This window comes from Eubalaena glacialis, chromosome 2 (assembly GCF_028564815.1).
Source record: "Eubalaena glacialis isolate mEubGla1 chromosome 2, mEubGla1.1.hap2.+ XY, whole genome shotgun sequence".
Lineage (NCBI taxonomy): Eukaryota > Metazoa > Chordata > Mammalia > Artiodactyla > Balaenidae > Eubalaena > Eubalaena glacialis.
The window spans coordinates 121250330-121276812 of record NC_083717.1 but is presented as its reverse complement, the minus strand read 5'-3'; the positions used below and the strand labels follow the sequence as shown (position 1 = coordinate 121276812).

At 60.7% G+C, this 26483-nt stretch overlaps 2 protein-coding genes across 2 annotated transcripts; both read right to left on the bottom strand.

Moving 5' to 3' along the window:
• Window positions 1–427: 427 nt before the first annotated feature.
• Window positions 428–5530, bottom strand: CPNE6 (copine 6). The gene is made up of 16 exons (XM_061182384.1): window positions 5359–5530; window positions 4753–4932; window positions 4328–4402; window positions 4096–4170; window positions 3853–3936; window positions 3673–3762; window positions 3194–3298; window positions 2883–2969; window positions 2585–2644; window positions 2187–2320; window positions 2056–2110; window positions 1912–1963; window positions 1447–1580; window positions 1092–1328; window positions 719–893; window positions 428–619 (listed from the first exon to the last, which is right to left on the bottom strand). The coding sequence occupies exons 1-15, from the start codon at window positions 5524–5526 to the stop codon at window positions 756–758; spliced, it is 1674 nt and encodes a 557-aa protein (XP_061038367.1). The 5' UTR covers window positions 5527–5530; the 3' UTR covers window positions 428–619; window positions 719–755.
• Window positions 5531–9277: 3747 nt separating this feature from the next.
• Window positions 9278–26151, bottom strand: CARMIL3 (capping protein regulator and myosin 1 linker 3). The gene is made up of 40 exons (XM_061182383.1): window positions 26037–26151; window positions 24503–24597; window positions 24140–24190; window positions 23976–24035; window positions 23775–23890; window positions 23473–23570; window positions 23173–23243; window positions 22996–23069; window positions 22686–22761; window positions 22517–22605; window positions 21976–22070; window positions 21662–21748; window positions 21339–21448; window positions 21122–21199; window positions 20488–20564; window positions 20304–20408; window positions 20141–20210; window positions 19621–19702; window positions 19396–19492; window positions 19193–19247; window positions 18940–19112; window positions 18629–18697; window positions 18312–18405; window positions 18125–18223; window positions 17561–17689; window positions 17250–17363; window positions 16623–16798; window positions 15749–15836; window positions 15470–15607; window positions 15127–15190; window positions 14801–15009; window positions 14301–14401; window positions 13354–13669; window positions 12890–13018; window positions 11837–11903; window positions 11643–11732; window positions 10079–10197; window positions 9813–9993; window positions 9531–9641; window positions 9278–9410 (listed from the first exon to the last, which is right to left on the bottom strand). Exons 1-40 carry the CDS (start codon window positions 26074–26076, stop codon window positions 9382–9384), a joined length of 4122 nt encoding a protein of 1373 aa, XP_061038366.1. The 5' UTR covers window positions 26077–26151; the 3' UTR covers window positions 9278–9381.
• Between the last annotated feature and the right edge of the window lie 332 nt (window positions 26152–26483).

Sequence of the window (26483 nt, the reverse complement as noted above, 5' to 3'; positions counted from 1 at the left end):
CATAATTCACTAGCAGACCTGCTGCCCTCCTTCAGTCCCGCACCCCATCCCCCCCGCCCCTTCTCAGGCTGCCTCACAGCTGTGTGAGGGCTGGAGTTCAGCCCCTGGGGGGCTCAGCTGAGCTTCTCTGAAGACACCTTAAGAGGGCATCAACTTGCCCCCTTGACAGCCCCTTATTACCCCTCTATCTCTGGTAATTAACCCCCAGGGGGCCTGGGCCCCCCTGGGGTTGGGAGTTGACGGTAGGGACTCCTCAGATCTCACTGACACATAGTTGGGGTGAAACTGCAGAGCCACCAGGCTATCTGGGGAGCTCTGGCTCAGAATTCAAAAGGTGCTGGTCCTCATTTCTTAATGGTGTGTGTGGGGTGCTATGGACTGCCCAACGGGCATCTGAGGCATGATGGGTAGAGGCTGAGGTGCTAGGAGTGGTTCCCTTTATTAACGGCTAGAAAGTCAGGATCACTGAAGAAAGTCACTGAGGGGCCACAAGGCTGAGGGGTATGGGGCCTGGAGAGATGGAGCAGGGCTCACCACTCACTTCCAGTACCCAGGGGGCACAGCTGGTCCAAGAGGGAGAGGCACTGGTCACTTGAGTCACAAGGGTCAGGACAGGCACCTGGGGGAGAGTGGGATAGTCATAAGCACCCTCGTCTACACCACACCCAGCCGAGATGGACTCCACCAAGATCCACCCCCCTAGCGTCCCAGGACTCACTGAGAGACTGAGGGAGTGTCGGTCTGGTTCTCGGCTGTCACAGGCTAGGGCTGGGCGTCGTGCCTGGCGTGCAGGACCTGGGAGGCCCGGGGCTGATGCCCTGGCTGGCGTAGTACTCCACCACCTGCCGGGGCACCTCGGCCAGGACGCACTTAGCTAGCGCAGAGGGTGCGGCCTGGGATGGGGACGGGGATGTGGTTAGGGGCGGGAGAGTGGGGGAAGGAGGGGCTCAGGTAAGAGGCGGGGCTTCGGGTGGCCAGCTGAGCTCCAGCGTCCTTCGCAGGACATCAATCAAGTGAGGGAGGCGGGTCAGATTTGGGCGGCAGGGGGAGCTGAGGAGTCCTTCAGCCGGGAGGGGCCTCCGGGCACTCACGTCCTTGAAGTCCCGGAAGGGCACGAACTGGACGATGTCGCGAGCCGCGGGCACCCCTCGGGGGCAGCGCAGTGGACCGTCATCGCCGTCCAGCAGCCGCATGTCGGAGAAATCGGCGTTGCCCACGCCCACGATGATGATGGACATGGGCAGGCGGGAGGCGCGCACGATGGCGGCGCGGGTCTCGGCCATGTCGCTCACCACACCGTCCGTGAGCACCAGCAGCACCGAGTACTTCTGAGGGCAGGCAGAGGGGGAGGAAGGGTCAGCTCTGCGGCCTTGGCACCGGCCCCAAGCCCGGGCCCGGGCCTCACCCGAGGACACCAGGTTGCCCGCTTCAGCTGGGGCTCCTCACCGTGGCTTGGCCAGTGCTCTGCTCCCGCTGGGCTGGCCCCGCCACGCGGTTGATGATGGGGGCCACGTTGGTGGGGCCATAGAGCTGGATCTGGGGCAGGCAACGGCGATAGGAGGTGATGACCCCCGAGATCTCTGTGGGCAAAGAGGTGAGGAGGGCAGAGATTAGCAGGGAGCCCTTCCTGAACCCCCTTAAAGCAAGGAGGTGCTTCTCTGTCTGAGGACTGCCCTGCCACCAAGTTCTTCACTAAGCAGGAGAGTTGGATGGTCCAGGTGCTGGCAGAGTTGGGTGGGCAGATATTGGGCCAGGGGCTGGAAGTCTTACCAAATGAAGGCAGGTGTTGGATGGGTGAAGGGGCAGGGAGCAGGGCCCAGGGGAATGGAGTCTGCTCCTGCATGGGGTGTACAGGAGTAGGCAGCAAGCTGCATGCAGGGAGGCGGGGCTGGTGGGAATCTCCTCTCTTACCTTCACATTCAGGATTTTCCGGGTCAAAGTTGATAGCAAAGTCATGGGACACCTGTGAGGGTAGGGTGAGGCCAGCCAGGGGATGTTTTTCCTTCTTGTCTGACCCTCCCAACATCTGCTCCCTTCCGCTCGCACCCAGCCTACCTCAAAGTTGGGGGGGATTCGAGCCCCAAAGCCAAACGCTGGGAACCGTTTGTCACTGGGGAGAAGAAGAGTCTGTGGGGGCCCATTGGGCAAGGCGCCCCTGCCTGTCCAACACCCCGACCCCCTGCTACCTGTCGTAGTCCTGGCAGATGCCTCCCACTGCACGCAGGGCCTGCAGGTAGTGGTTGGGCTGGCGGGGGCTCAGGCAGTGCAGGGACTGGCTGCTCCTCGGGTCCCCATTGGAGGCGGTGAAGTCAATGGCCACCTGGTGGAGATGGGGAAAGTGTTATGGTGCATCCGTGAGCGCCAACAGAGAGGCTGGGCCAGAGCTAGGGCCTGTAGGGAGGCCTAAGGTGAATCTAAACAAGCCCACAGGTAGTCTCATCATAGAGTCGGGTGAGGGGAACAAGCTGACCACGCTAAGGCTCATGAGAGGTCCAAGTAGGGGCAGTGGGGATTCTGGGCTCTTCTGTTCACTATGGGCCTAGCCCCTCCCCCTTGGCCATGTCCCTGTCCCCTGGGCCTTTACCGTGAAGTTGATCTGGCAGCCACCCATGATGTAATCCAGGAAGGTGTGCACCTTCTCCACCTGGTGGGAAGGGGGGAGTAAGGTGGAGGGATGGTCCCTTGAGGAGGAAGCTGGGTGGGGCTTCTGTAGGGGAAAGGGAGGGGCCAGAGTTTTTGAGGTTGAAGCTGGTGGTGGATAGGGCAAGGGTTCTCAGTTCCCAGGAGCAGGGAAATGATCTTTGAAACGAGGGCAGGGTTGAATCTGAGGTTGCCTCGGGGGTCGGGGTGGGGCAGGGTTTGAGGCGGGCACTGGAATTTACCGTGCATTGGGCCAGCACTACGGTCCCTGAGCTCTTGTAATTCTTCTTCTTGTCCCGGTACTTGGGGTTGATACAGTCCCACTGCATCTAGACCCCACATACCCCACAAGCCCAGGGTCACATCACGTGACCCTTCCTCCCCCTTCCAGCGGAGCCTCCCAGAGTGAGACCCCCATGGCTCAGTCCTCAGGCTGAGCCCAGGGCTTTCCACCCTCTCCACCTCCTATCACGTGTCGGGGGGCTCTTCAGCATCACCCTCAGGATTCTCCCAGGGATCTTGGTGGGATTCTGGCTGAGGTTCTTTTTGGTACCTCCTGCCCAGGGTTTGCTGTTCCTTCCTGCATCTCCTGGAAGGTGCTGGTGAACTCGCCGATGAAGTCATGCTTCCCACTGGAGTCATAGTCATACACCAGGAACTGAGAAGGAAAGGGGGGTGGGGCGGTCAGGGTCAGGGAGGCTTTGCAGAGGTTCCTGGGGGCAGGAGGAGGGACTCAGGGTGGTAGGGGCCCAACAGTCGCTAGGCCCAAACAGATGTCCTCAACCTGCCTAGAGAAGCCACTTGCTGAACTTCATCCTTTGGCTCAGCCCGGCAGGGACTTTGGCCTCTGCTAGAAGGCACACACATAGGAACATTGAGCTGTGATTGGTTCTTTACCCGCAGTGGGAAGGGGTATCACATGGGGGAGAGGGAGGGGCTTGCCACACTCGGGGGTGGGGGTGGGGGTGGGGGAACGGTCTCCGGCAGAGGCCGGATGCTCCAACAGGCCGCCCTTGTTTGCGGGGGCCTCACCTTGAGAGGCCGGTGGACATCGCAGCTGCACAGGGAGTGCAGGGACAGACGGAACGGCTCCCAGCTGGGGTTCAGATTGTTCTTCACCACCTTGAAGAGGCACAGAGAGCTGGTCACCCCTGATCTAGTTTCCCCTGCTCTCCCCTTCCTCCCTCCTTCCCCCCAGCCCCAGGCACCAACCTCTGTCCTCCAGACCAGCTGGTCGCTCTGGTCCCCATTGGTCTTATAGATCTCCATGAAAGGGTCAGACTTGCTGAACAGATCCTGGGGACACGGGGGAAAGCGTCCATGAGCCTGGTGAGGTCTGAGGGGGAGGTGGCTAACACCAAGAAGGGAGCAGCGCTGGGACCTGGGATTTGTCCTGAATAGGGGGGCTAGGCTCCCTAACAGTAGAGATGGGGACCTGGACTCTGGGTTTCCAACCTTGTTGTCCAGCTTGTGGGCTCTGAAGGTGAGCTGCACATAGTCATTGGTGCCAGATACCTCTTCGGCCACGATCTGCAAGGGGGACACAAATGACAGGATTCCCCCACACCACTCCCACAAGGCCCTTTCCCTTAGGTGGGAGCTAGCCCTGGGCATGATGTCACCATGGATGTCCATGCAGGGGCATTGAATGCCCTGCCCAAGGGTGAGTACAGGTGACTTTGCCTACCGTGATGGTGGACTTGCCCGCGTTCTTCCCATTCTTCAGTAGCAGTGGCTTAGTGACCTTGGTCTGTGACACAACCTGGGGATGGAGGTGGAGGGAGACCCAGCTGTGACGCCCCCACCTGCTTTGGCCAGGGTACAAGGGACAGGGTAATAAGTGCCCTTTGAGCTCTCACAGGGGCTGCACTTGAGCTAGGATTGGACTTAATTTCCGCAGCAACCTTAACGGGTAGGCACTGTGACCCACATTGTTTAGATGAGGAAACTAAGACTCAGAGAGGTTAAATATCTAGCCCAAGGCTGCACAGCTGGTGAATGGTAGAGACGGGGTCCAAGCCCCGACTGAACTAGCTCCAGAGCTTATCCTCTGTCTTCTTTTGGCTTCCAGAGGCAGAGCGATAGGGCTTGGGGTGGGGTGGGAATGCAAACCTGGCCCAAGGTGCACTCGGTAGAGCCGAGGAAGGTGTCATTGCGGGGGCTGGTGGCTCCGTCCTCGGCGTCAAACACGTGGAACTGCAGGGGCTGCTTCTCCTCAAAGAAGTACTCGAGGGCCAGCACCCGGGAGAAGACAGGGCTGGAGCAGGAGCGCAACACCTCTGTGCGCTCCACCTGCGGCAGAGGGGAGCGTGCCTTCTGGGAACCCGGGCTGCTTTGCCTTGCCCTGGACCACCCCAGTCTTGCCTGCCTTCCTCAGGTTTCCGCACCCCAGCGACTAGCTCTTCTCTCCCTGGGCTGAACCCCAAGCTCAGGGTGCTGCCAGCCCCCGGGACCATCAGCCTGCTGGGGCTCTCATATTTGGGAGTGGTGCCACTGACTTCGGGGGCGATCTCAGGACCCAACGGGACTCTGTGGGCTTTGGAATCTGTAAAATGGTTTGTGTGTGTAATGATGGCACCCCCATCTGCAGGGTTACCCACACAGCCTGGAAGAGGCCCCTGGGAGTCCTGACAGTCCCCCATGAGGCTTTCACTGCCCCCACCAGCCTCCTCCCTCTCAGTCCCGGAGGTGAGTGAAGGAGATCCCAGCCGCTCTCACCTCCACCCACTGCTCATCGGAGTGGAGTTTGAGCAGCACACAGGGGTGAGGCTTGGTGAGCGTGTCTCGGTCTAGGAGGCCGTGGCAGGACACCCGCAGCTCCACTCTCGAGGCCCCCAGCGTCATGGCTGGGGGCTCAGGCACCCATGCCATCTCCGGGCCGGACATGTCCCTGTGGGGACAGAGCAGATGGCCTGGACGCTGGAAGGGGAACACCTGCCAGGGGAGGGGTCTGTCTCTGGGAACCAGGGCCCCACCCCCTTGCCCTTCTCCCTGAGGCCCTGGCATCTCATGGACCTGCTTCCCAGTGACCTCGCTCAGCTTCCCCTGAGCACTGAGCTGGGGAGGGTGGAGGACCCGAGCCCCACACTCCTACATAGCCCAGTGCCCCTGTCACCCCTGCTGGCCTCATATGCGTGGATGGGGCTGGAGAGGGCTAGAGGGCTCGGGGGGTTCCTGGCAGCCTTGCTCCTAGGCCATCAATTGATCCACACTTTTTGCTACCTCAGCACCTTCTGCTATTTCCTGACTGATGTCTGAGTCAGCGCTGCACTCAGTCCTGGCTCGAAGGAGCTGAACTGGGGCAAGGGGTCCCTGCCAGTCTGAAGAGGATGGTCAGGAATGGAGGCTGCAGTGGGCAGGAGGAGGCAGATTGGAAGGTACCCTGCGGGGCTGTCCCCATCCACCTCCCCCGACTCACCTTCTGGTTGGCTGACGGAAAGGGAGGGATGGTGGGCTTGCAGAGTGAGAAGCAGAGCCCGGTCCCTGCTGAAATCTCCTCCAGGTTCCTGGCAGTGGCTCCCACTATGACAACGCTGGCTTTCCGCCCCACCTCCCCTGTTCTCACACTTCTTGGCAGCACTGGCACTGTCTCTTAGCGACAGGATTTTTGGGGAGCTTCGGCCCCCTCCATGCAGCCCGTGGGATGCACGCACGCCACCCTCCCCCAGCAGAGGCACCAAGCTTCGGGCAGCAGCAGGCAGGGGTCCGCTGGCCTGAGTTCATGGCGGGGCCATCCATCTATCTTTGTCTGTCCACATCTCAGGGTGAGGCTGTCTGATCCCATGTCGTGCTTCCCCAGCGAGTGTCCGTTGGTGTGTCTGAATGCCCCCACCCCGTGTCTGTCCGCTAGTCGGGTGTCTGTCTTCAGGAGGGTGTGACAGTTCCCGTACCTCCCTCAGAACTGGGACCCTGGCTGGGTACCCCCTCCCCACAGCGTGTGCCTTTCTGGATACGTGAGGGAGGGTCTGAGTTGAAGGGGTCCTCTGCATTCCAGCCACAAGTCTCCCAGCTCTCACAGGTCCCCTGAGTTGGGCAGGGGCATGTGATGGTGAGGGTATTGGGCAGGACTAGAGACCTCTCTGGAGGCTGGGGGCGATGTTGTTATGGAGACTGGGCCAGGCTGGGCCGGGCTGGGGCTGGGCTAGGGAGGAAGGGTGGGCTCACCTGGGCTCTAGTCGGGGGCTCCTCTCTCCAGCTCTCTGGCCCTGGCCCTGACTCCCTTGCTGTTCCAGCCGCTGGCGCAGGCTCCGACTCCGGCTCTGCAGCTATTTATGGGGCCTGGATGGGGAGGGGTGGGGGGGGGCCGCAGCACCAGCTCCCCCCGCACAGACCGGTTGGGAGGGAGAAGAGGGGAGGGGCAGGGCCACTGCCTAGGAGGAGCCACAGAGCCGGAGGAGGAGGGCGGGCTGGGGGTGGCTCAGACGCAGGACCCCTGCAGACACAGTGACACACATCCTCCCCTTCATGCCACACCCACACCCAGCATCACAGAGATGCACACGTTGCAGTGGTGCGTGCACACACACACATTCACGCCGGGAAATGATGGAGACATATGCACACACGACTCACAGGCTCACACATATCTTGACACAAACAGGTGCCAGCACATAAACTCACCGTGACACCATGACAGTTACAGCCCTACGGATACACATAGGGAAACACACCCGGTCTCACAACACTCTCTGTATCACATTTGTTAAGGACATTCACAGTCACATATAAAAGAACACTGGGCTATACTTGTCACACACAACATACACTCATTCACGCCAACCAACCCGAATACGACAGAATGGAGATCTTCACGTGCTTCTTAAAAACCATCCTGTACCATGCTAAGGCTCATAGCTTTGAGAATTCAAAGTTCCCTAGCCACCTTTTAACAGGGAGACGAGGAAATGGACACAATTGCTTAAGGGCACACAGTGTCACATCCTGGTCGCGAAGCCCCCTGAAGATAGGGGGAGATGTGCTGGACTGATTCCTGAGGTATCTTCCTGGTACCCACAACTCAACCCTAAACCCCGAGATTCAACTCATATGGCCACATCCTTGTGGGACGGGCCGTGCCACATACAGATCTCGAGGAAACAAGACAATCATTCTCTAGTGAGGCCAGGGGAAGTGAGCAATTGCCCGGGAAGCTGCATGCCACGCATGAAGGCATTCGGGTACATGGTGATCTGGGATGCGTATGACAGAGGGGTCACCAAGACGTCTTCACCCGCCATCCCCGAAGCTGCTTGTGTACTAAGGTAGCAGCCATTTATTGAGCATCTCCTGGGTGCCAGGCACTGTGCCAGAGGTTGGGGCTACACAGGTAATTAAGACACAGCTCCTGCCCCTGGGGGAGGTGCGTGTATATGGAACAAAAATCACACAGACAGAGATGATCAGCCAATGCACAAATGAAATGAGGTATGACAGGTGCAAAATACGGACCTATTCAGGATGCAGTGGGCCACAAAGAGGGAGGGCTCAATTTGGATGAGTCAGGGGAAGGCATCAGGAAGGGCTTCACAGAGGAAGAGGCTATTGAGCCCAGTCTTTTTTTTTTAATATAAATTTATTTATTTATTTATTTTTGGCTGCATTGGGTCTTCACTGCTGCACGCGGGCTTTCTCTGTTGCGGTGAGCGGGGGCTACTCTTCGTTGCGGTGTGCGGGCTTCTCATTGCGGTGGCTTCTCTTTTTGCGGAGCACGGGCTCTAGGCACGCGGGCTTCAGTAGTTGTGGCATGCGGGCTCAGTAGTTGTGGCACACGGGCCTAGTTGCTCCGCGGCATGTGGGATCTTCCCCGACCAGGGCTCGAACCCGTGTCCCCTGCATTGGCAGGCGGATTCTTAACCACTGTGCCGCCAGGGAAGTCCTTGAGCCCAGTCTTGAATGCCAAGCTGGCATTTGTTGGTACACTGATGAGAAACGATTAATTTTAATCCTTGATCTTCTCCTGCCCTAGGCACTTCTGCTCACATGCAGGCCACTCTACTGTTGAGGTTTCTGACTACTGATGGTGCCCCCAGGATGACACAACACCATTTAATTCCACCATTAGTGAGCCTGCCTGTGTGTAAACACACACACACACACACACACAGAGCACACTGCTCCCAGTCTCTTCCTGGGACACTGGGATCTCCCCAATCCCACTGCACCTCCCCAAAGCCCAACACACACTGGTGTTGGTTCCCCCCCTTCTCCAGCCAGCTCAGCCAAGACCCTGCACATAACAGCCACCCTGCTTGGGGACTTCTGAGTCCCCTCCCATCCAGCAGCTCTCCAGTCTTTCCTACCTCTCCCCTTAGAGCTCTAGCCCCATCTCTGGGGGGATGTTCCCCACTTTTCCCCACTGTGGGCCTTGAGGGAAGGGGAGCAGCTGGTGGGGATGGGAGCAGAGAACGGGGAAAACAGCAGAGACTCGGGCAGGCGGTGATTTTGGTTTTTTTATTCTATACAAGTGGAGAGAGAGCCCCTGGGGACAGAGGGACAGATCTGCCCTCCCAGGTGAGGAGACACCCCCCACCCCCCAGGTCTGCAGAGCAAGCAGAGTCTCTCTCTCCAGGCTGCTCCCTCCCTTCCTGTCCCCCACGTCCTGTCCCCCAGGCCTCGTCCTGCGGTACTGCGCCCGTGAGGCAGGGGTTGGCAGAAGGGCCTGGAGGTGCGGGGATGGGTGGGGGTCTGAGTCCTTGTGAGGCACATGTCGAGAGGAGGGCTGGGGGGGTGCTGCAGCGGCTGTCACCCTGTTGCTGGCTCGCTGGCTCCTGCTGGGGGAAATCCAGGGAGTCCTGTTTCCCAGGCAGGGAGAGCCAGCCACGCCGTGTGGGCGGCCTCGACACATGGATGGGTGGGAAGGGGGACCACCCTCTAGCCCACCCCTCTGGCACCTGTGGGGTCAGGGGGCTGTCTTCTATCAGGCTCCAGCTTGTCACAGGACTGTGCCCGCCGTGTCCTCTTGGGCTTCAGGGGGGCAGTCCGGCGGCCCAGATCCGGGAGCCCTGAAATGACAGTCAAGGCAGGCCTGGCCCATGAGTGGGGCTCACAGGCTGGGCACTCATCCAGGCTATGACTTCTGGCTGTCTGTCACTCATCCGGTGCCCAGGAAGGGACCCGATGTGGGCAGCAAGGCCCCAGAGGTGCCCCACACCCCCTTTAGCCAGGTGGCAGACCTTGGACCTCAGGCTCCTCTTGGTCCTGCTGGGATCCCAGCCTCAGTCGGGGTTTGTTCATTCCTGGGGCCGCACCCCCAGTCTCAGCCTCCTCCCTGCCCCCTGGCTCCTGAGGGAGCCAGTGGCCCCTGTGCACAGCCACCGGCTTGGGGGGCCGCAGAGCTAAAGCAGGGTCCTGCAGCTGGCACAGAAGGAAGATGCTCAGTCGGTTAGTTTGTCCTTTTGCCTCCTCAAAGTGCCCTACCCACCGCCTTGCTGGCTCTCACCTTGGCGTTCCTGGCAGGAACCGTCCTCTCTGGGAATAGGGCCCCCTCCTTCTCCTCCTCCCCATCTTGGGATGCTGGGCTGGGGCTCTGGCAGCTGTGGTTGGGGGCGCTCTCCTCAGCTGGGGGATGGGAAGAGAGAAGAAACTGCAGGAAAAGACATTCTTGCACAGCCCTCCCTGTCCCTTGTCCCTGTGAAGCCCTGGAGGCCAGGACTTTCCCCTCCAAGCCCATTTGCTCCCATGTCTCTGCCTCGGATGTCCCCTCCTGCTCTCACAGTCCCCAGGATCCTCCTGAGCCTGTCACCTCTGCAGGGGGCTCTGGCTGACCCTCTTGAAGAGCAGGGACAGAGCCAGGGCCCGCGGCCCGCCGGGTCCACAGGCATGGCTGCCCATCCAGGGCTGCAGTGCCCCGGCGCCCTGCCAAGGCTGCAACCTGGCACTCCTAGAACTCTCTGCCAGTCTGATTTAGATGGTGAGTCTGGAGGAGAAATGCCTGGCACCCTCACCATTCCCCCTACCCTGCCTCCGTGGCTTTAGGCAGCCTGGACCCAAGGATGTGCCACGTGTTTGGGGTTGCCTGTGTGTGTATCTGTGAGGTGCGGGTGAGGAAGCCCAGGAGGGTGCCGGCAGTTAGGGTGTGCGCAGGGAGCACCCGACAATCACCGCCTCCTAAATGAAGGGTGGAGCCCCTCTTCCGGTGTCTTAACTAGTCTGTGTGTGGGATGGGATCATGAGCGAAGGTGACCCCAGTGCTGGGTCGGCCTTGGAGGACGGGGCAGGAGCACAGGCACTGCCAAGCCTCGGGCCAGCCTGGCTCTGCACCGCGCCCTTATGCCCTAGCCCTGGGGTGGGAGTGGAGGAGGGAAGGGAGTGTCAACCTCTCCAGGGAGATTTGTCCCTGTCACTGTTGTTGGAGGGTCACATTCCAGACCTGGTGGAACTGAGGCTGATGCCGAGCTGACCGGCTTTCCTTTAGCTGCTCCCTAAGTGAAAGGTGCTCTGAACCCAGCAGAAGGGTGGTGTCATACTATGATCCCCCCCGCCCTTTATTCTGGAAGGTGAATAACCTGTCAACACTGTGGGTGGTGACTGAGCCGGCACTAACACCCAGGGTGTCTGACCTCTGAGGCAGGGGGCTCTTGCCCCTGCTGTGTGGTACCTTTCTGCGTGAGCGGAGGATGGCCTGGTGAACTATTTTTGGGGGAGACTGGAGTGTTGTTAGGTGGGCCTGGTATGGCTGGTACTGCCCACCCTTTCCCCAGCTAGGGTGCAGAGAGAGTCCTTCTTTATAGAGGGTGCCATTCTGCTGATGGCCCCCGCTCTAGAGAATTCCCCGAACCACCCACAAAGTGTTGTTCCTTGTAGGCTAAGCCTGGCAAAGCCACTTCTGTTCCGTGGGACCTTTCTTTGGATTGGGTTGTTTGTTTCTTTTGGATGTAGTTTTGTAACTATCCTGAAGCATTTGCACAGTGTTGACATTTTACTGCCCCGCCTTAGTTGGCTTCTGTCTCTTTGGACATAACCCGGGCCTTCAGAGCTGCTGCCAGAGAAGAGGCTTTCCATACCTATGTGCCACGTGGCCTCTGCTCGGCGCATGGCACTGAAGCTCGGCTTGGTGCTTTGGGGTGGTGGTGGTGGCTTCCAGGCTCCAGGCCCTGGAGTGGAGGGAGGGGATGGGAAAGGGGAAAAGGGAAAAGGCATGTTAGCAGGAGCCTTGAGAGACAGGGCAAAGGAAGGACGTGAGGGCGATCATTCTCACCTGCATCGTCCGAGGAGCGCCGTTTCTGCCAAGGCTGGACGCTGCCCTCCAGGTCTGGGCCTGGGCCCTGAAAGGACAGCTGAGTCAGGTCATTAAAAAAGTCCCTTCTGTGTGGGGACTGCAGTTAGCAAGGGGCTTCTGCTCTAGCATCTCATGTCATTAGTCCCTAGACATTCGGACTGTTTTCCCCAAAGAGTGGCACTCATACCACCCCTAGGGGCATAAGAAATGGTTTACACAAATGAACATACGGTTATTTTAATATGTGTTTATTTTATGTGTAGTAGAAAAAACATGACTAGTACAACAAGCCTGTGATTCTAAAGATGATAATGCTTAGGTCCAGACTGAGTTTAAAAAGGTGAGTTGAGGGCTTCCCTGGTGGCGCAGTGGTTAAGAATCCGCCTGCCAACGCAGGGGACACAGGTTTGAGCCTTGGTCCGGGAAGATCCCACATGCCGCGGAGCAACTAAGCCCGTGCGCCACAACTACTGAGCCTGCACTCTAGAGCCCGCGAGCCACAACTACTGAAGCCCACGCGCCTAGAGCCCGTGCTCCGCAAAAAGAGAAGCCACCGCAATGAGAAGCCCGCGCACCGCAACGAAGAGTAGCCCCTGCTCGCCGCAGCTAGAGAAAGCCCGTGCGCAGGAACGAAGACCCAACGCAGCTATAAATAAATAAATAAATAAATAAATTTATTTAAAAAAAAAACAACAGGTGAGTTGATTTAAATAAAAATATTATGTAAATAATGCCGTGGTATGTGGAGAAGGTAAAAAGCCATCATAAAGGTGGTAATCAAGTCACCAAAATTTGGGAAAACAGCTCTAGAGGTAAGTATTTTTAGGGCCACACACTTTATGAGGAAGCAGAGGCTCCAGCGTGACTTGTCCAGGGTTGCACAGCAAGTGTAGGGGCAGAACTGCAGCTGACACCTTCTACTCCAGAGCATCGCTCTCTCCACTGACCTACCAACCGCAGGGCCGTGGGGAGGGGAGGGTGGTATGCAGGGACCCTTGGGACCCTCAGTTCGCCTCCCCAGGTTCCGCTCACCTCTCGTTTCCCATCGAAGCTCCAACCCTTGGCTCTTCCCAACCCAGGGAGGGCGACACTGTGGACCCTTGGCTGCTGTGCTGTCCCAGGGGCCTGGCCCCCCTCCCCAGGCTCTGCCCCGTCGGTGCCCTGGAACAAGGTTTCGGGTTTAGAATCAGTTCCCGATGGAGAAGGGGCTCCACAGGCAGCAAGGGAGCAGGGGAGGGCCCCAACCCCTCAGAGCCCCCTGCCTGGGGAAGCCCTACCCAGACCCTCTGAGGAGTCCTTCCACTGCCCTCATTTGCATGGTGGACTCCCAGCATACGCTGGGTCACCAGGCTTAGCCCAAGGGGCCCAAGAGCGAGGAACTGGGATGACCAAGTTCCCGAGTCCTAACAGTCTCCCGTTAAGTGCCTAGGGTGGGGTGCATGGATGGGCTACGTGTGGGGCAGCAAACCAGGACTCGGCACCCCTGCCTCACTTACCATCTTCCTGCGGAAGGAAGGCCCCCGGCCCCTGCCAAATGCAGGAAGGAGCCTGCTCTCCTCCTCTGGGCTCCAGCAGGGGGAGGAGTTATTGCCGAGGCTGCGGGGACCTGGGCTGGGGGGGCTCTCCTGAGTTGGGGGCGGGGGCGGGGGCGGAGGGAGGAGGAGCCCGGTGGTGGGGGACCCTGGCCCCCTGTCCCCCTTGAAGCTCCGGGGCCGGCGAAAGTGAAACAAGCCTCGGCGCCTCTTCTTCTGGAGTGGAGGGAGTGGCGGCTCCGAGAGGCCTGGCCGCAGGGTCCTCAGAGTCCGGGGGTAGCTGGGCAGGGTCGGGGTGAGTTAGGGACAAAGTCGTGGGGAGATACCCAGGTCAGATGCCGAGGTCGTTCAGGGCCCAGGGTGGTGCTGGCGTTAGGCCAGTCCTGGCTCTCCGGGACCTCCAGCTGTCCTGTCTCATCTAGTCTTTCCTGCCGTTCCATAACCCTTTCCACCTATTCTCAGGGGACGGTGTCCTCACCTTCCCTGTCACAACCCTCCAGCAGCCTCTTCCCTCGCAGGCACCCCTCCCCCCATCTCCTCTCAGCCTCTCCAAGTGACCCAGTTCCTTGTGGAGAGATGCCAGGGAGTCTGTGCAGGACAGTAACAGAACACACCCTCCAGGCCTGGTACCACTAACCGTCACCCCATTCCAGGGCCTGCTATCCCCCCAACCCCAATCCCACTGTGGTGGTTCACTCCGGCCCCATTCTTTCCTGCTGTCCTGAGGGGATTCAGAGAACATGGGAACTAAGGGCTCGGTGTGGAGGAAAGAGAATGTGGGGGAAATCTCCCAGAGAGACTGGCTTTGGGGCACTGCCATTGGAGAGGCCTCTCTGGGAGATGGGTGGACACAGGAGCCCTCCAGGGCCTCGGGGCCTGCTGAAGTTGGGGGGTGTGCCTGGGCACCACACCTGGAGCTTTCATCCATAACCCTTCGGCTGAAGAAGTCCTCCAGCCCCTCATCCAAGCGGGGGGCCGTCCCGTTCTCCTGACGGGTCCCAGGTACTGGCGCCTGCTGGGAGGAAAGTCCTGTAGGATATACCATCTGGGTGAGGAAGCCCTCCTCCCATCCACTCAAGGCCTTCCCCTTTGGACTTGGACTTGCCTCTTCTTGGCCCCATGGAAACTTAGACTTCAGGATACCTGGGCATTTCTTAAACTTGGTGGCTCTTGACTCTCTCTCTCTCACCAAAATGAGAACTGCCACTGTCTAGCAGACAGAGGTTTCCTATCTGTGACAAGGTCTAGCTCCATCCAATCCGGATAACTCCTCTTCTGTTCCATGGCCTGTCTGGGCCCCTGCCCGATCCCCCAAGGCTAGTACCTCTGGCATTGGTGTCCTAGAGCTAGAATCTCTGGCTCTGGCACTGCTAAGAGAAGTTGGTCCTCTTGTGAGGCTTTAGGGACTCACGCTGGGCCGACCAGGTCCCGGAGGGGTGGTCCTGGGGGGCCGGGGCCTCCCTTGTGTTTGATGCCTTAGTTTGTAGCCATGAGTGGGCAGCTCAGATAGACCTTCCCAGGAGCCACTAGCTGTGGGCTGGCTGCTCCCGAGTCCTGAGAACCAGCCAGGGGGGATCCCTAGGCTCCCCAGCTGGCTTTCCACGTCCTGAGGGCTCCCACCTGTGGAGAGAGCAGCGTTAGAGGGACTAGCATGAGGGACAAGGAGAAAGCAGGCTGGAGAGGCAGAGATAAAAGAAAGGGAATCAGGGCCATCAGCGCGGAGGCTGGAAGACTCACTAATGAAGGCAGACACCGGCCGGATCTTGCGGCAGCGCTTCTGCTTTTTGATGGCCATGGTGTCCTGCAGAGACGGAGGCATGCGGTGGGGCCAGGTGGCAAACCCCAGGAGCCTCGCCTGGAGCCTCCCATTCCTCATAAAGCCTTCTCTTTAGAGTGCATCCCGCTTCCCTGTCCTTAGGCGGCTGAGGCAATGGGACAAGGGAAGAGGCTGGGCGGGATCGGGGCGAGGGGATGAGACCCGGCGAGGGGCAGAGAGTGGAGTCCAGGGAAGTAGAAGGGGACAGCGTTTTGCAGGGTCAGGGGCAGGACCAAGGTTAAGGAGGGAAGTGGGGGTGCTCACGATGTTGGTCCCAAGTTCATCATCTGTGGTCTCGTCACGGTCATGGTTCCGGCCTTGGCCCCGGGAGGACAGATCCTGTCCTTGGCACGGCCCTCCTGGCGGATCTGACAGTGTTTTTAGCTGGGCCAGGTGTCGGGCCTAGGGAAGGACAGGTGTGAACAGGATCCCAAGGAAGCCGCCCACCGCCCAGGACCTTGACGGGGAGGGCTGGTGGGGGGAGACGCGGGTGATGCGGGGTGGAGGACAGGTCTGGGCCGGGCTGAGGCTCAGAAGTCTTACCAGGCTCTTGTGGGAGTGGTACAGCTCCTGCAGGATCTCGTCTACTATGGAGTTGGTCAAGTAGGTGACGACTGAGAGCTTCACTTCACTGTGGGCACAGGGGGGCGGCTCAGCTCCTCCTTCCCTGTCCCTGAGCCTCTGCCCCAGCCTTCCCCAGACGCCTGAGGGAGCGGGCCGGCCGCCCTGGCTGCCCACGGGGAACACAGCTGCTGTACGAGGCACCTGGGATCCACCACCCAGCTCCACCCACAGCCCTTCCAGCCTAGGGGTGTGTGGAGGGGGAGGGTGGACGGAGAGGAACTGAGGGGAAGGAGGGGCAGAGGGGCTCTGGGTCCGGCCCCTGGAGCTCCAGTGGAACAGAGCGAGGTAAACTGAGGTGTTGAGTGAATTCTGCCCGTCTCTGCTGTAAGAGCAGGAACCAACACTTCTTGAGCTTGGCCATTTCACGGGTTTGTGTAATAATTTTCCTTCATTTTAGTGAGAGGTGGCACCCAGACTGGAATGAGAGAGAGCTCTAGGGGCCATGAAAACTTGGGGGGATGGGCAGCGCAGTCCATGCACCCCTATTCTTTGTCCACACCTCCGAGGAAGCTGTGCTCTGTTTCTAGAGGTCAGTTCCTGGGGGTATGTGCGCGGCTGTGTGTACGTGTACACGTGTGTGCACTGTTCGGACTCCTAAGCCCCAGCTCAGCATTTAGACTGCTAGGGCAAGGACGAGTCAGACCCTAAATAGCAAGGTTGCAGTTGGTTAAAGATTCATCCCTTGTAGCGCAGATTGTGTCATTCATTATTCATTGCTGCTGGCTGGGCCCCCGAGTCCCTAAGCGCTCCAGGCCAAGTCCAGCCCCCCTCCAGCCCCACCCCCGCCTCTCACTCCAGCTTGTTCTGGATGTCCTGCCCCGCCTGCTCCAGCAGCGCCCCTCGGATGAAGTTCCGCGGCACAGTGACGCGCTCGGCCACATTGCTCAGCATCTTGTTGTGCCCTTCAGCCACCCGCATGGCCACGGGGCATAACTCTTGCGTTAGGCTGACCATGGACTCCAGGATCACCTAGTACGTGGGGAAAGGAGGCCAGAGCCCCAAGGAGGGCAGGGTCAGGGCTGGCACCACAGCGGAAGAGACTCCAGCCTGTCTATTCCAGCCCCCCGTGGGGAGACTGAGGGGCCGGCCAAGGTCACAGGGCTGGTTAGCAGCAGAGCCTTGGACACTCAGGCTTCCCCACATCCTGGTCAGTGTCCTTTTCATCCTACCACATGGACACACGGACAGGGGAGAGTCAGTCCAAGGATCAGAGTCCAGAGGGAGAGCTCAGAGTTCAGGGGCTAAGGTTGAAACGAGCAGCAAATATCCGAGGCCGGTTCTCTAGCAATGCCTTGGCACAGTGGGAGTGTAGGTGGTCTCAGCTCTGTAACTCCTTCTTGCCCACGGTAATCTTCCCGTGCTGGCCTCGGCCCTCGGCTTAGGGCCTTGGTCAGCACTGGGCTCCCTCCCCAGGACTTGCCTGCAGCTCCTTGTCCACAGCCTTGGACACCTCACTGGCTACTGACTCCAGCCTCTGCCTCACGGGTCCGTCGTTGGCCAGCATGTGGCCCAGCTCATAGAGGCTGGGAAACAGCTGGGGAAGAAAGGGGTTCTGATCAGAAGGTCAGAATCTGGCCTCGCTGGGTCCCTGGCCTAGGAGGCCGTGAAAACGTGGGGGGATAAGCAGTGCCGTCCGTGGGCACTCCTGGGCCTGGACGCTCCTGGGCCGGCACGCTGGCCTTCCTGGGCTCCCTAGACTGTCAGGGGAGGGCGGGGCTGCGGAGGGCTCACCGCCCGGGAGTTCTTGGCGTCCTTGATGAGGTCCCGAGCATAGAGCAACTCATCCTGCACGGGCTCCAGGGGGCACAGCCTCAGGGCCCGAACCTCCTCTTGCACCCGTCCGCACAGCCGCTGCAGCATCTGCAGCACAGGTGGCGTGAGTGTTAGGGGGGACTCTCGCATCTTCACCTTCCCAGGTGGGCCCCCAGGCGCCCCATTTCTGGGCCCCCTTGGGCAGTGCTACTGGTGCTGGCACTGACAGGGGTAAGGGTGATGTCTCCCGATGGCCTGTTCCCTCTTCTTCTTGGGATGCCCTCTTGAACACTCAGTGGAGCTCCCACAGTCCTGGGACCCCTTGTCTGGGGACCCCTGCTGTTTGCCCACGTGTCCTCTCATGTTTGGGGCCCACATTCTGCACGTCCTGTCTTTTTGCTCTCCCACATGCTCAATCCACTTATGGGCACCACACGATGCCTCTCTCATGACCCCTCCCGCCCCGACCTGCGCTCCATCACATCAGCCCTGTGCCCTGCGTGCCCCACGTGTGCCCCCTGTGTCTCGGAGGGAAACGTTTACTTGCTCGGCGCTGCTGGTCACCAGGCCCTGCTGCAGCCTGAAAGCCTGTTCCTGCGGGCACGTCTGAGAATGGTTGTTCCTCACCAAGCACCACTGGATCTGGAGATGATGATGGGTGGGTGGGGTGAGGGCCAGGGGATATGGGCTGGCCCCTGCCCCTCGGGTTCCACCCTGCTCAGGCCGCCACCTTCTGCCAGACGTCCTCGGTACGCTCAGGGGCGCTGCGGTAGGCTTGGGAGATGTCGCTCACGGGGAAGGACATGAAGCGCAGAGTATGGTTGCTGTGGGACAGAGTGGCACAGCTGGGTGGGATAAAGGCGGGCAGGAGAGGCTCCTGCTCCCCAGACCCCACCTCTTGCTGACCATTTCCCTCTTCTGTGGTCCTTCCTAACATTTCTATGCAACTAGGTCAAGTGGACTGGGGTGGGGCTGGTGTAGTTCAGGCCTGGTCCAGGTACAGGGAAGCTGGGGGCTAGGATCAGGGCAGGGCCCTGGTCTACTCACCTCTCCAGGGCCCTTGCAATGTCCAGAAAGCCTAGGGCAGATGTATTGTTCCGATCCCATAGGATAGTTCTGGGGAAAGGGTGAGCATCAGCGTATTACCCCTTCCTCGGGGTCTCTCTTAGGCGGAGGGGACACATCCCCCTCAGGAGCCTTCCCTCCTTTCCTGGGTAATGAGGCTGACTCAGAGATGGTCCTGGGACTAAGGGTCTCCTGGAAGCTGGGGTACAGAGCAGTGAGGCAGCAGGGAGGGCATGTATGTGTGTGGGGGAGGGCTGGGGCTCCAGGTGAAAGGGTCCAGGTGTGGGCCCCACCTGAGGGATGAGTTTATCTGCAGGGCCTTAGACAGCATCTTGGCCCCGATGTCCTCCATGCCATTGCCGCTCAGATCCACCTTCGCCAGGCAGGTGTTGCTGCCCAGGGCGTTGATGAGGATGCTGGTGCGAAGCTTCAGCCGGGAGTCTGCCACTGACAGTGACTGCAAGGACTGTGTGGGCAAGTGGGGGGTTTGGCCCAGTCCCTGCAGCCCCTGTCACTGCAGGTCCCCTCCCAGGCCCCGGCACTCACACAGTCCTCTTCCTGGATCAGCTGCACCAGCTTGTGGAGGATCTCCTCCAGGGTCCTGCGGGGAGTCGGGGCTCAGAGTAGGAGGGGAGGGGGCTGGGGTCATGTTAGTGGAGCAGCGGAGAGGCGGTCAAGGGTAACACAGTGAGCCACAAGGATAGGCGGATGATGGAGTGAGGGTCTGTGGGTATGGGGGGGGGCCTCACTTGGCCTTGACGTTGAAGTTCTTGCCCAGGAACAGGTGCTTGAGGGACTTGTTCTTGCCAAGTGCGGGCACCAGTGTCAGGAGGTCCGAGTCGAACCCTGGCCAGTAGATGGGAGAGGCCTGGCCTTGAGGCCTGAGGCTCCCTGGAGTCTCCTTAGGGCTTCTCCCCCGTGCTCTAGGCCCCTGTCCCCACCTGGCCCCCAGGAAGGGAAGTGCCCCCACTCACCATTGTCTGACAGATCCAGGCTGCCCACACAGGTGACAGCCCACAGCTGCTCCTGCAAAGCCTGGGCTCCAGCTGAGCGGAGCTGCAGGGACGGGGTGTGGGTGGAAGACAGGGCACCTTTAATGCTTAGAGATATGAGGAGTCATGCCAGGATTCAAGGTCATACCAGGTCTTCTCGGGTGTGAAATCTGGAGGCCCCTTCTCTATACCAGATCCTTCCCTAGGGCTCTCTCCCCTCCCTTCAGCCAGAAAAATCTCCAGGCCGCTGCTCTGGAGACAGCTTGCTCCTGCCACCTGGTGGGAAAGCTTGGTATCTCCCACCCCAAAGCGGTCAGCGAGGAGATCCTGGAGACTGAAAATGACCTCTAGAAAGAGGGCCGCAGACCACAGACGGAGAGGGGCAAGTGGGGGTGAGGTCAGGGCAGGGGGTCGCTGAGGGGTAGCGCGGAGGCAAGACGGAGCCAGAGCTTGACTTAGGGAAATGAACGGTGGGGTGATGGGGGGGGGACTGAGGGCTCACCTCACAGCTGCTGAGGTCCAGGTGCAGATCGCTGAGGTGACTGTTGAGGGAGAGGCCCTGGAGCAGCGCCCTGTGGGAGGAAGGTCAGCAGGCCCGCCTTTACCCCCACCCCCTTCTCCCAGGGTTCCCCCTCGGACACCCCCCAACCCTGCACCCACCCGACCTGAGGGCCTCCAGGGGCAGCCTCGTGGCCGACAGGTTGATGTGGCTCAGAGTGTAGGTGCTGCTGAAGAACTGCTTGAAGGCAGGCGGGGCCTCCCGGCCCTTCCTGCGGAGATGCCTGGGGTCAGCAAGGGAGGGGGCGCCCACGACTTGCCCCGCCCCTCGCTGCACCCCTGTGCTCCCACCTGTGGGAGCAGCTGTTGCGCGCCAGGTTGAGGTAGGTGAGGTGGGAGCAGCAGCCGTGGAGCAGGGCGCCCAGAAGCTGTGGGGTGGAGACAGGGTGCGTCTCACGGGGCTGGGAGGGCTGCCGGGAGGGGCGACGAGGACTCCCTCCTCCCTCCCCACCAAGGCCCTGGCGCTTCGCCCTCTGCGGTCAGTCTGTGCGAGCCCCGCTGTGCCTGCCCACTTAGCCTCTTCAAGCCTCAGTTTCCCCTCTGTGGAAAGTGGGTCTACTCCCACCTGCCTGGCCCCCAGGGGGTGAGAGGCTCATAGGCAGTGGATGTGTAAAGCCAGGGCGCCCACAGGCTCGTAAGGTGCCTGGTTCAAGTTAGGGAAGGAGTCCTTTCCTCCGGTGGACTCAGCGCTGCGCTGGGGCTCACGGCTGAGGAACGGATCCGGGCTGGCTTTTAGGCACAGCCGGCACAGCCTTGGCGGCGCACGGATAAAGTGCTGCACAGGTGTGAGCTTTGGCGTTGATTTGTAATTCAGCTGAACCTGAAGCCATCCTGCCAGCTCTGCCCACCGCTGTACTCAAGGAGGGGGTGACCCACCCCAGCCTCCCCAGATCACAGGCTGGCTCCCCCGTCACCAACCCCTCACCAAGTCGATGGCGCAGTCAGTCCCCGCCAGGTCCAGGTGCACCAGGGCATTGGGCTGGGCCAGGAAACTGTAGAGGGCCTGGGAAGGAAGGACAGAGGGGTTGCAGGTGAAGGGGTGACAGAACCCCTCCCCTCCCCAGGGCTAAAGGGCAGAGACCCCAGGCCCTGAAGCCCGGCTGGGCCTCTGCAGGGGCTTGAGGCTATATTCGTGGACTCACGTTGGCCTCATCTGTGGCGAGCAGCCCAGGGTTCTTGCTCAGGTCCAGGTACTGAAGGGAGCTGGCAAAGGCCGGGTTGGCCCCGAAGGTCTGGCCCAGCGCCTGGAGCCCTGAGCACAGCGGGCACTGGGCTGGGTTGGCCACCCCACCCGCCGAACTCTTCCCCTTGCATACAACTCTTCCCCACTCTCCAAATGTGGCTCCTTTCCTTTCTTTGATCCCTGGGATGCTGTGTGAGTGTATGGGTACACCTCTGGGACTCGACACCCAGGCAGTGCTGGGGGAGGGTCAGAGTCAGAGGTCAGGGGTCCCGGGGCAAGTACCTCGAGGGGAAATGGCAGTCTTGGCCAGGCACAGTTTGGTGAGGCCAGTGGGGAAGCAGAGGAGCTGCTGGCTCAGGCTGAGGAAACCTGGGGAGTGGAGAGAGAAAGGGGCCCACTGAGAGATGGGCAGTGGGGGCAGGTGGTGCAGAGTCAGACTGGGTGCTTGAGTGGGTTATGGGCCTGGAGTCAAGGATGGCATATTGGGGCAGGGGCTGGCATCAGGTCGGAGAGCCCCTGTTCAGACCGGGTTGGGCTCTGGGCTGGGATAGGGGTCTGTGTTGCGATGGGGGGTAGGATTCAGGGCTGGGGCTCACCCTTGTCCTCGATGGGGTTGTGGGACAGAGTGAGGGCATGCAGCACACAGCTCCCGTTCTCCCCAAATACCCCGGCCAGCTTCTGGACAAAGTCCCTTTGGGGAAGGGGAGGAAGGATGTGTTTGTCCAGGCCCTGGGCTTCCCCTCCTCCTCCACCTGCCTGCCTGGCTGGGGCTACAGTGGTCGGAGGCCCCCGCAGGTGCGGAGCAGCTCGGGGCCTGCCAGGGAGCTTGCCGTCACTCCGGAATACCTGAGAGGTTGTGCTGAGACAAAGCCCAGCTTGGGGTCCTCGAGACCGGAGCAGCGCACCCTGCTCGGTGGCTGATGGCAGAAGGGGACGGGGCATGGAGATACGGGGGAAGGCTGTGGAGCTGGGGGTCAGGAGGCTTAGGCGTGACTTGCTTTGTGCCCTCTTTGGGCCTCTTCTGTACGGTGAGGAGCTGGATGAGACGGTTCAGAGGCCCATATCATGCTCTGAGGCTCTGGGACCCTAAGACTACATCAAGGGGGTACCACTGCCCAAGGAGGAGGATGGCCTCACGTCTTAAGCCCGGCGTTGTCCAGCACCAGCTCTTCGAGGCTCCCCGACTTGCTCAGGGTGTGTAGCACCTGTTCTAGCACTTCAGAGCCCTGAGGACAGAGGGGGTCATGTGATCAGGAGCCAGAGAGGGCAGTACTCTCCCCTCCCCACTGCCCCTCCTAGACCCTACCAGCCGCAGGTCCTTGCAGTAGAGTTTGGTGAACCATTGGTTGTAGGCCAGGGCTGCCACCATTAGGGCCAAGTCTCTGTGGGGAGATTCAGGGCAGCAGGAAAGTGGTGAGCAGGTGGCTAGGGCTGGGAGGGAGAGACTAGGGCTGGGGTGGTTGGGCTGGGGAAAGCCTAGATGGGTGGAAGGCAGGGGGGGTGGGGGCTGGGAGACAGAGCCGGGGCTGTGGGTGGGACCAGAAGGGAGAGCCTAGAAGGGCCAGGGCTGGGCTGGGGCTGGAATGGGGGCTTGAGTCTCTACCCCATCTGCTTACCGGCTCTCCAAGTGGCTGAAATCCAAAAGATTGAACTCCCGGTTATCCTCGGCATGATAGATGGTGTCCACATCCTTGGAGAGGTGGAAGTGGCTCACACCTGCTTCCCTCCTCCTCCTCCTCTGCCCCATCCCTCTGGGTCCCACCTGCCCGCCTGCCGGTCCTGGCCCAACGCACCCATTGCACCTCCTCACGGCAGTGCAGCCCATTGTAGTCGCACAGGGCGGCGTAGGTCTCGGAGAAGCCACCTGTGGGGCAGGAGATGGGCTGGCTCCTTGAGCGGTAAGGGGGTGGGGAACAGGCTTGGAGTTCAAGGAAAGGTCAAGGTCACTTTATGCACCAGTGTCCTGGGTTCATGAACCTCTGAGGTCTGGGAGCCGTGGAGTCTCAGGGCAGGCAAAGCCCCGTACACAGAGGACTCTGAGCAAGGGGCAGGGTGGTGTAGGCCCCACTTTCCTCAAGTCTGCCCCTGCTCACCGCAGACACTGTGAGCGGTGGACGTGGAAGTCTCAGAGTTGGGGGACGTGTCTCGGGGCCCTTCTGGGGTGTCTGCATTTCCACGCCGGATTAGACTCCTGGAAAATGAACAAATCCATCCCAAGGTGGGTGGAAAGAGGCTCTCAATTCTTACCCTGTTATAGCTTCTGGATCCCCAGGAAAAGCAGGAATAGGGACACAAGAGCTCTTCTCCTTGATGTCTCGGGGGCCCAGGGGAAGGAGGGAGGGAGGAAGGAGGTCTCCTTGTCTGACCCCTGAGAGACTCCTCCTTTGCCACTCACCCAGGGCCAGGGCAGACCTTGGAGAGGGCAGAGCTCACATGTCGTGTCACCTGGTCCACACTCTCAGCTGATGGCAGCCGCATGCTCACCATGCCACGCTCTGTCTCCACTAGGATCTGGGGGAGAGGGAGCAGCAGGGCCTCAGATGCGGGCTCCCTCCTCCTGCTGGCCCAGGAGTGGGGCCCAAGCCCTGGTGCTCACCTGGTTCTGACTGAGCGTGTTGAAGGTGCGGATCTCCAGGACATTGAAGGAGCTCTCCACCTGGGGGAAGGGGACACGGGGATGCCCAGCTCATGGTCAGGGCCTGGCTGCCGGGCTCAGAGGGGAGCACGCCAGGTGCTCTCCGGCTCATCGGCCCAACTCACCTTGGCTGGGACTTTAAGGGGGAAAAGGTGGAGGCGCCAGGAGGTCAGGACCTTCAGAGAGGGGAAAAGAACATCAGCAGCAAACGGCAGCTTCCTGGGCCCTAGTCACCCTGCCCTCTGTTAGCCCCCCTCAGCCTGTGTGCACCCCCTGCCAGCTGACCCTCTGCTCTGGAAGTCCCCCCTCTCTCACATGCCCCACCCTAGGCTCCTAGACATCCACGCAGTCCAGCCTCCCCCTGCCCCCAGGCTATGTCTTCTCAGCTCTCCCCCCACCTCTGTCTCCCCTGTCCCCCCAGGCTCCTTGCCCTCACCAGCCCAGGTGCTCTTGATCCCCCCTCCCCTCCCCCAGCCCAGTGTCCTCACCAGCACTCGGTCCTCGAACTTCTTGGGCTTCGTCTCCAGCTTGACACGATGTTGTTGGAGCACAGCCGCTTGGCTCAAGCACCTCCGGATGCTGTCTGCAGGTGGGTGGTGGGCTGCTCAGAGCTCCCCTGACCCTGGCCGCCCCCGCAAACCCGAGGCTCTCCAGGGGCCGGGGCAGAGGAGAGGAGAGAGAATCAGAGAGAGACCGAGAAGGACAGGGACCGAGACCTTTCCTTCTTGGGTGACTTTTCTCTTTCCATTAGAAAGGCAGTGGGGTGTGGAGAAAACTCTGGCTCCTGATGTTCCTGAGTCGGGGGACAGTAGCTGAGTGACACCGTGGGAGAGTGTGAAGGATTTTTCCAACCCGTGCACTCCAGCAGCTGTCAACACAGAGTGAGTCAGTGTGTAGGGGTGTGGAGGGTGTCCCTTCGGCTGCACTCTAGGTGGTCTGGGTGTGAGTGTCTACCTTTTACTACGCATGTAAAGAAGATGCCAGGGAGCCCGTGTGTGGCATTGGTGGGGATGGGTAAGTGTGAATGAGTATGCTGTGTCTGCAGTTGTGAAAGGGGCACAGAGCCAGCCAGCTCTGGTGTGGGTGGGAGCTGCGGGGTAGGAAGGAGTTAGTGTTTAAATGAGTTCCATACCCATCTGCTGGCAGAATCATCCAGATATCCCAGTGTGTGTGCGTGCGTGCGTGTGTGTGCAGTTTCTGTAAAGATGTGTGTACACACATCTCACGATTGTGCTTGTGTGCCTGTGGAGCTGTGGGAAATCGCCACGGTGCAGCATGCCTCTGAGTATCCTTGAGCGTCCTGGTGTCTGCGTGGGCTAGCCTGTGCTGCCGCCTCTGGGGGTCAGGGTTGGCAGCGCTGGGGGGTCGGGCCTTGGTTTGGTCTGAGTCTGAGAACCAGGCAAACAGGAGAGGCCGTGAGGTGTGGGTGTGGGGTGGAGTGAAGGGGGCAGGCTGGGATGCGGGCTGTGGTAGATAAGCTTCAGTAGACCCTGCTCCTGGTTTTAGCCCCGGTCCAGGCCCTTTTCCCTGACTCCCTTCTTTGCCCCACTGGCCGGGGCGCTAGGGGGGCTCTCGAGCCAGTTCCGGGGCCGGGCCCAGAGGAGGGAGGGTGTTGAGGCCAGAGGAGGTCAGGACTGGGGCAGCTCCCATCACCCGGCAGGGCTGGCCTGGCCCCGCCCGGCGGGGAAACGGGGATTCTCCGGAGGGGACACTGGATGCTTCGCCGAGGGGTGGGCCAGAATCGCTGAGAGTCAGCCCCAGGGAGCGTGAAGGGACTGCACCTGTCACTGAAGATCGGGACGGGCGGCTCTGGGACACGTAGGTCCTGACGGGGTGAGGCGAGGGGGGCAGCGGAGGATGCTGTGGGACAGTGATGCCCCGAGCTGGGATGCAGGGGCAGGGAGCTGCCTTGGAACCGGATGCATGAGGGGCGGGAGGCACCGGGGTGTACCGCGGGGAGGAACGCACTGGGTCTGGGAGGCTCCCGGACGGGGCGTCCCGGAGACCACCGCAGCCTCGTACCTTGCAGCTCGCGGGAGAGCTCCGCGCTGGACTTGGCCATGGCGGCCGTTGCTGCCGCTGTTGCTGCAGAGGAGCCGCCGTCGCCACCGCCGGGGAGACGCGGCACATGCTAGACCCGGCTCCGGCAGGGCCCGGGCGCTGAGCGCTGCAGCAGCCGCTGAGCCCGCTCCTGTGAGGGGCGGCTGCGCGAGCGCTCCTCACCCCCCGCCTCGGAGAGCCGGGTCTCCCGCCCCGCCCGGAGAGGTGCCGGACTGAGCATGCGCGCCGCGCCTCCGAGCCGCGTGAGACCCTGAGAGCGCTCGCGCCCACCCCTCCCGCCGGCTCTAGCGTGCTACGCCCTGTGCGTGTCGCCTGCAGCCCGGGCCATCTCCCGGAAGGGGGGCAGCGTCCCCACTTTCCGTGTCACCCACTCCTCGGGCACCGTGAGCAGAACCCACTTCTTTTGGT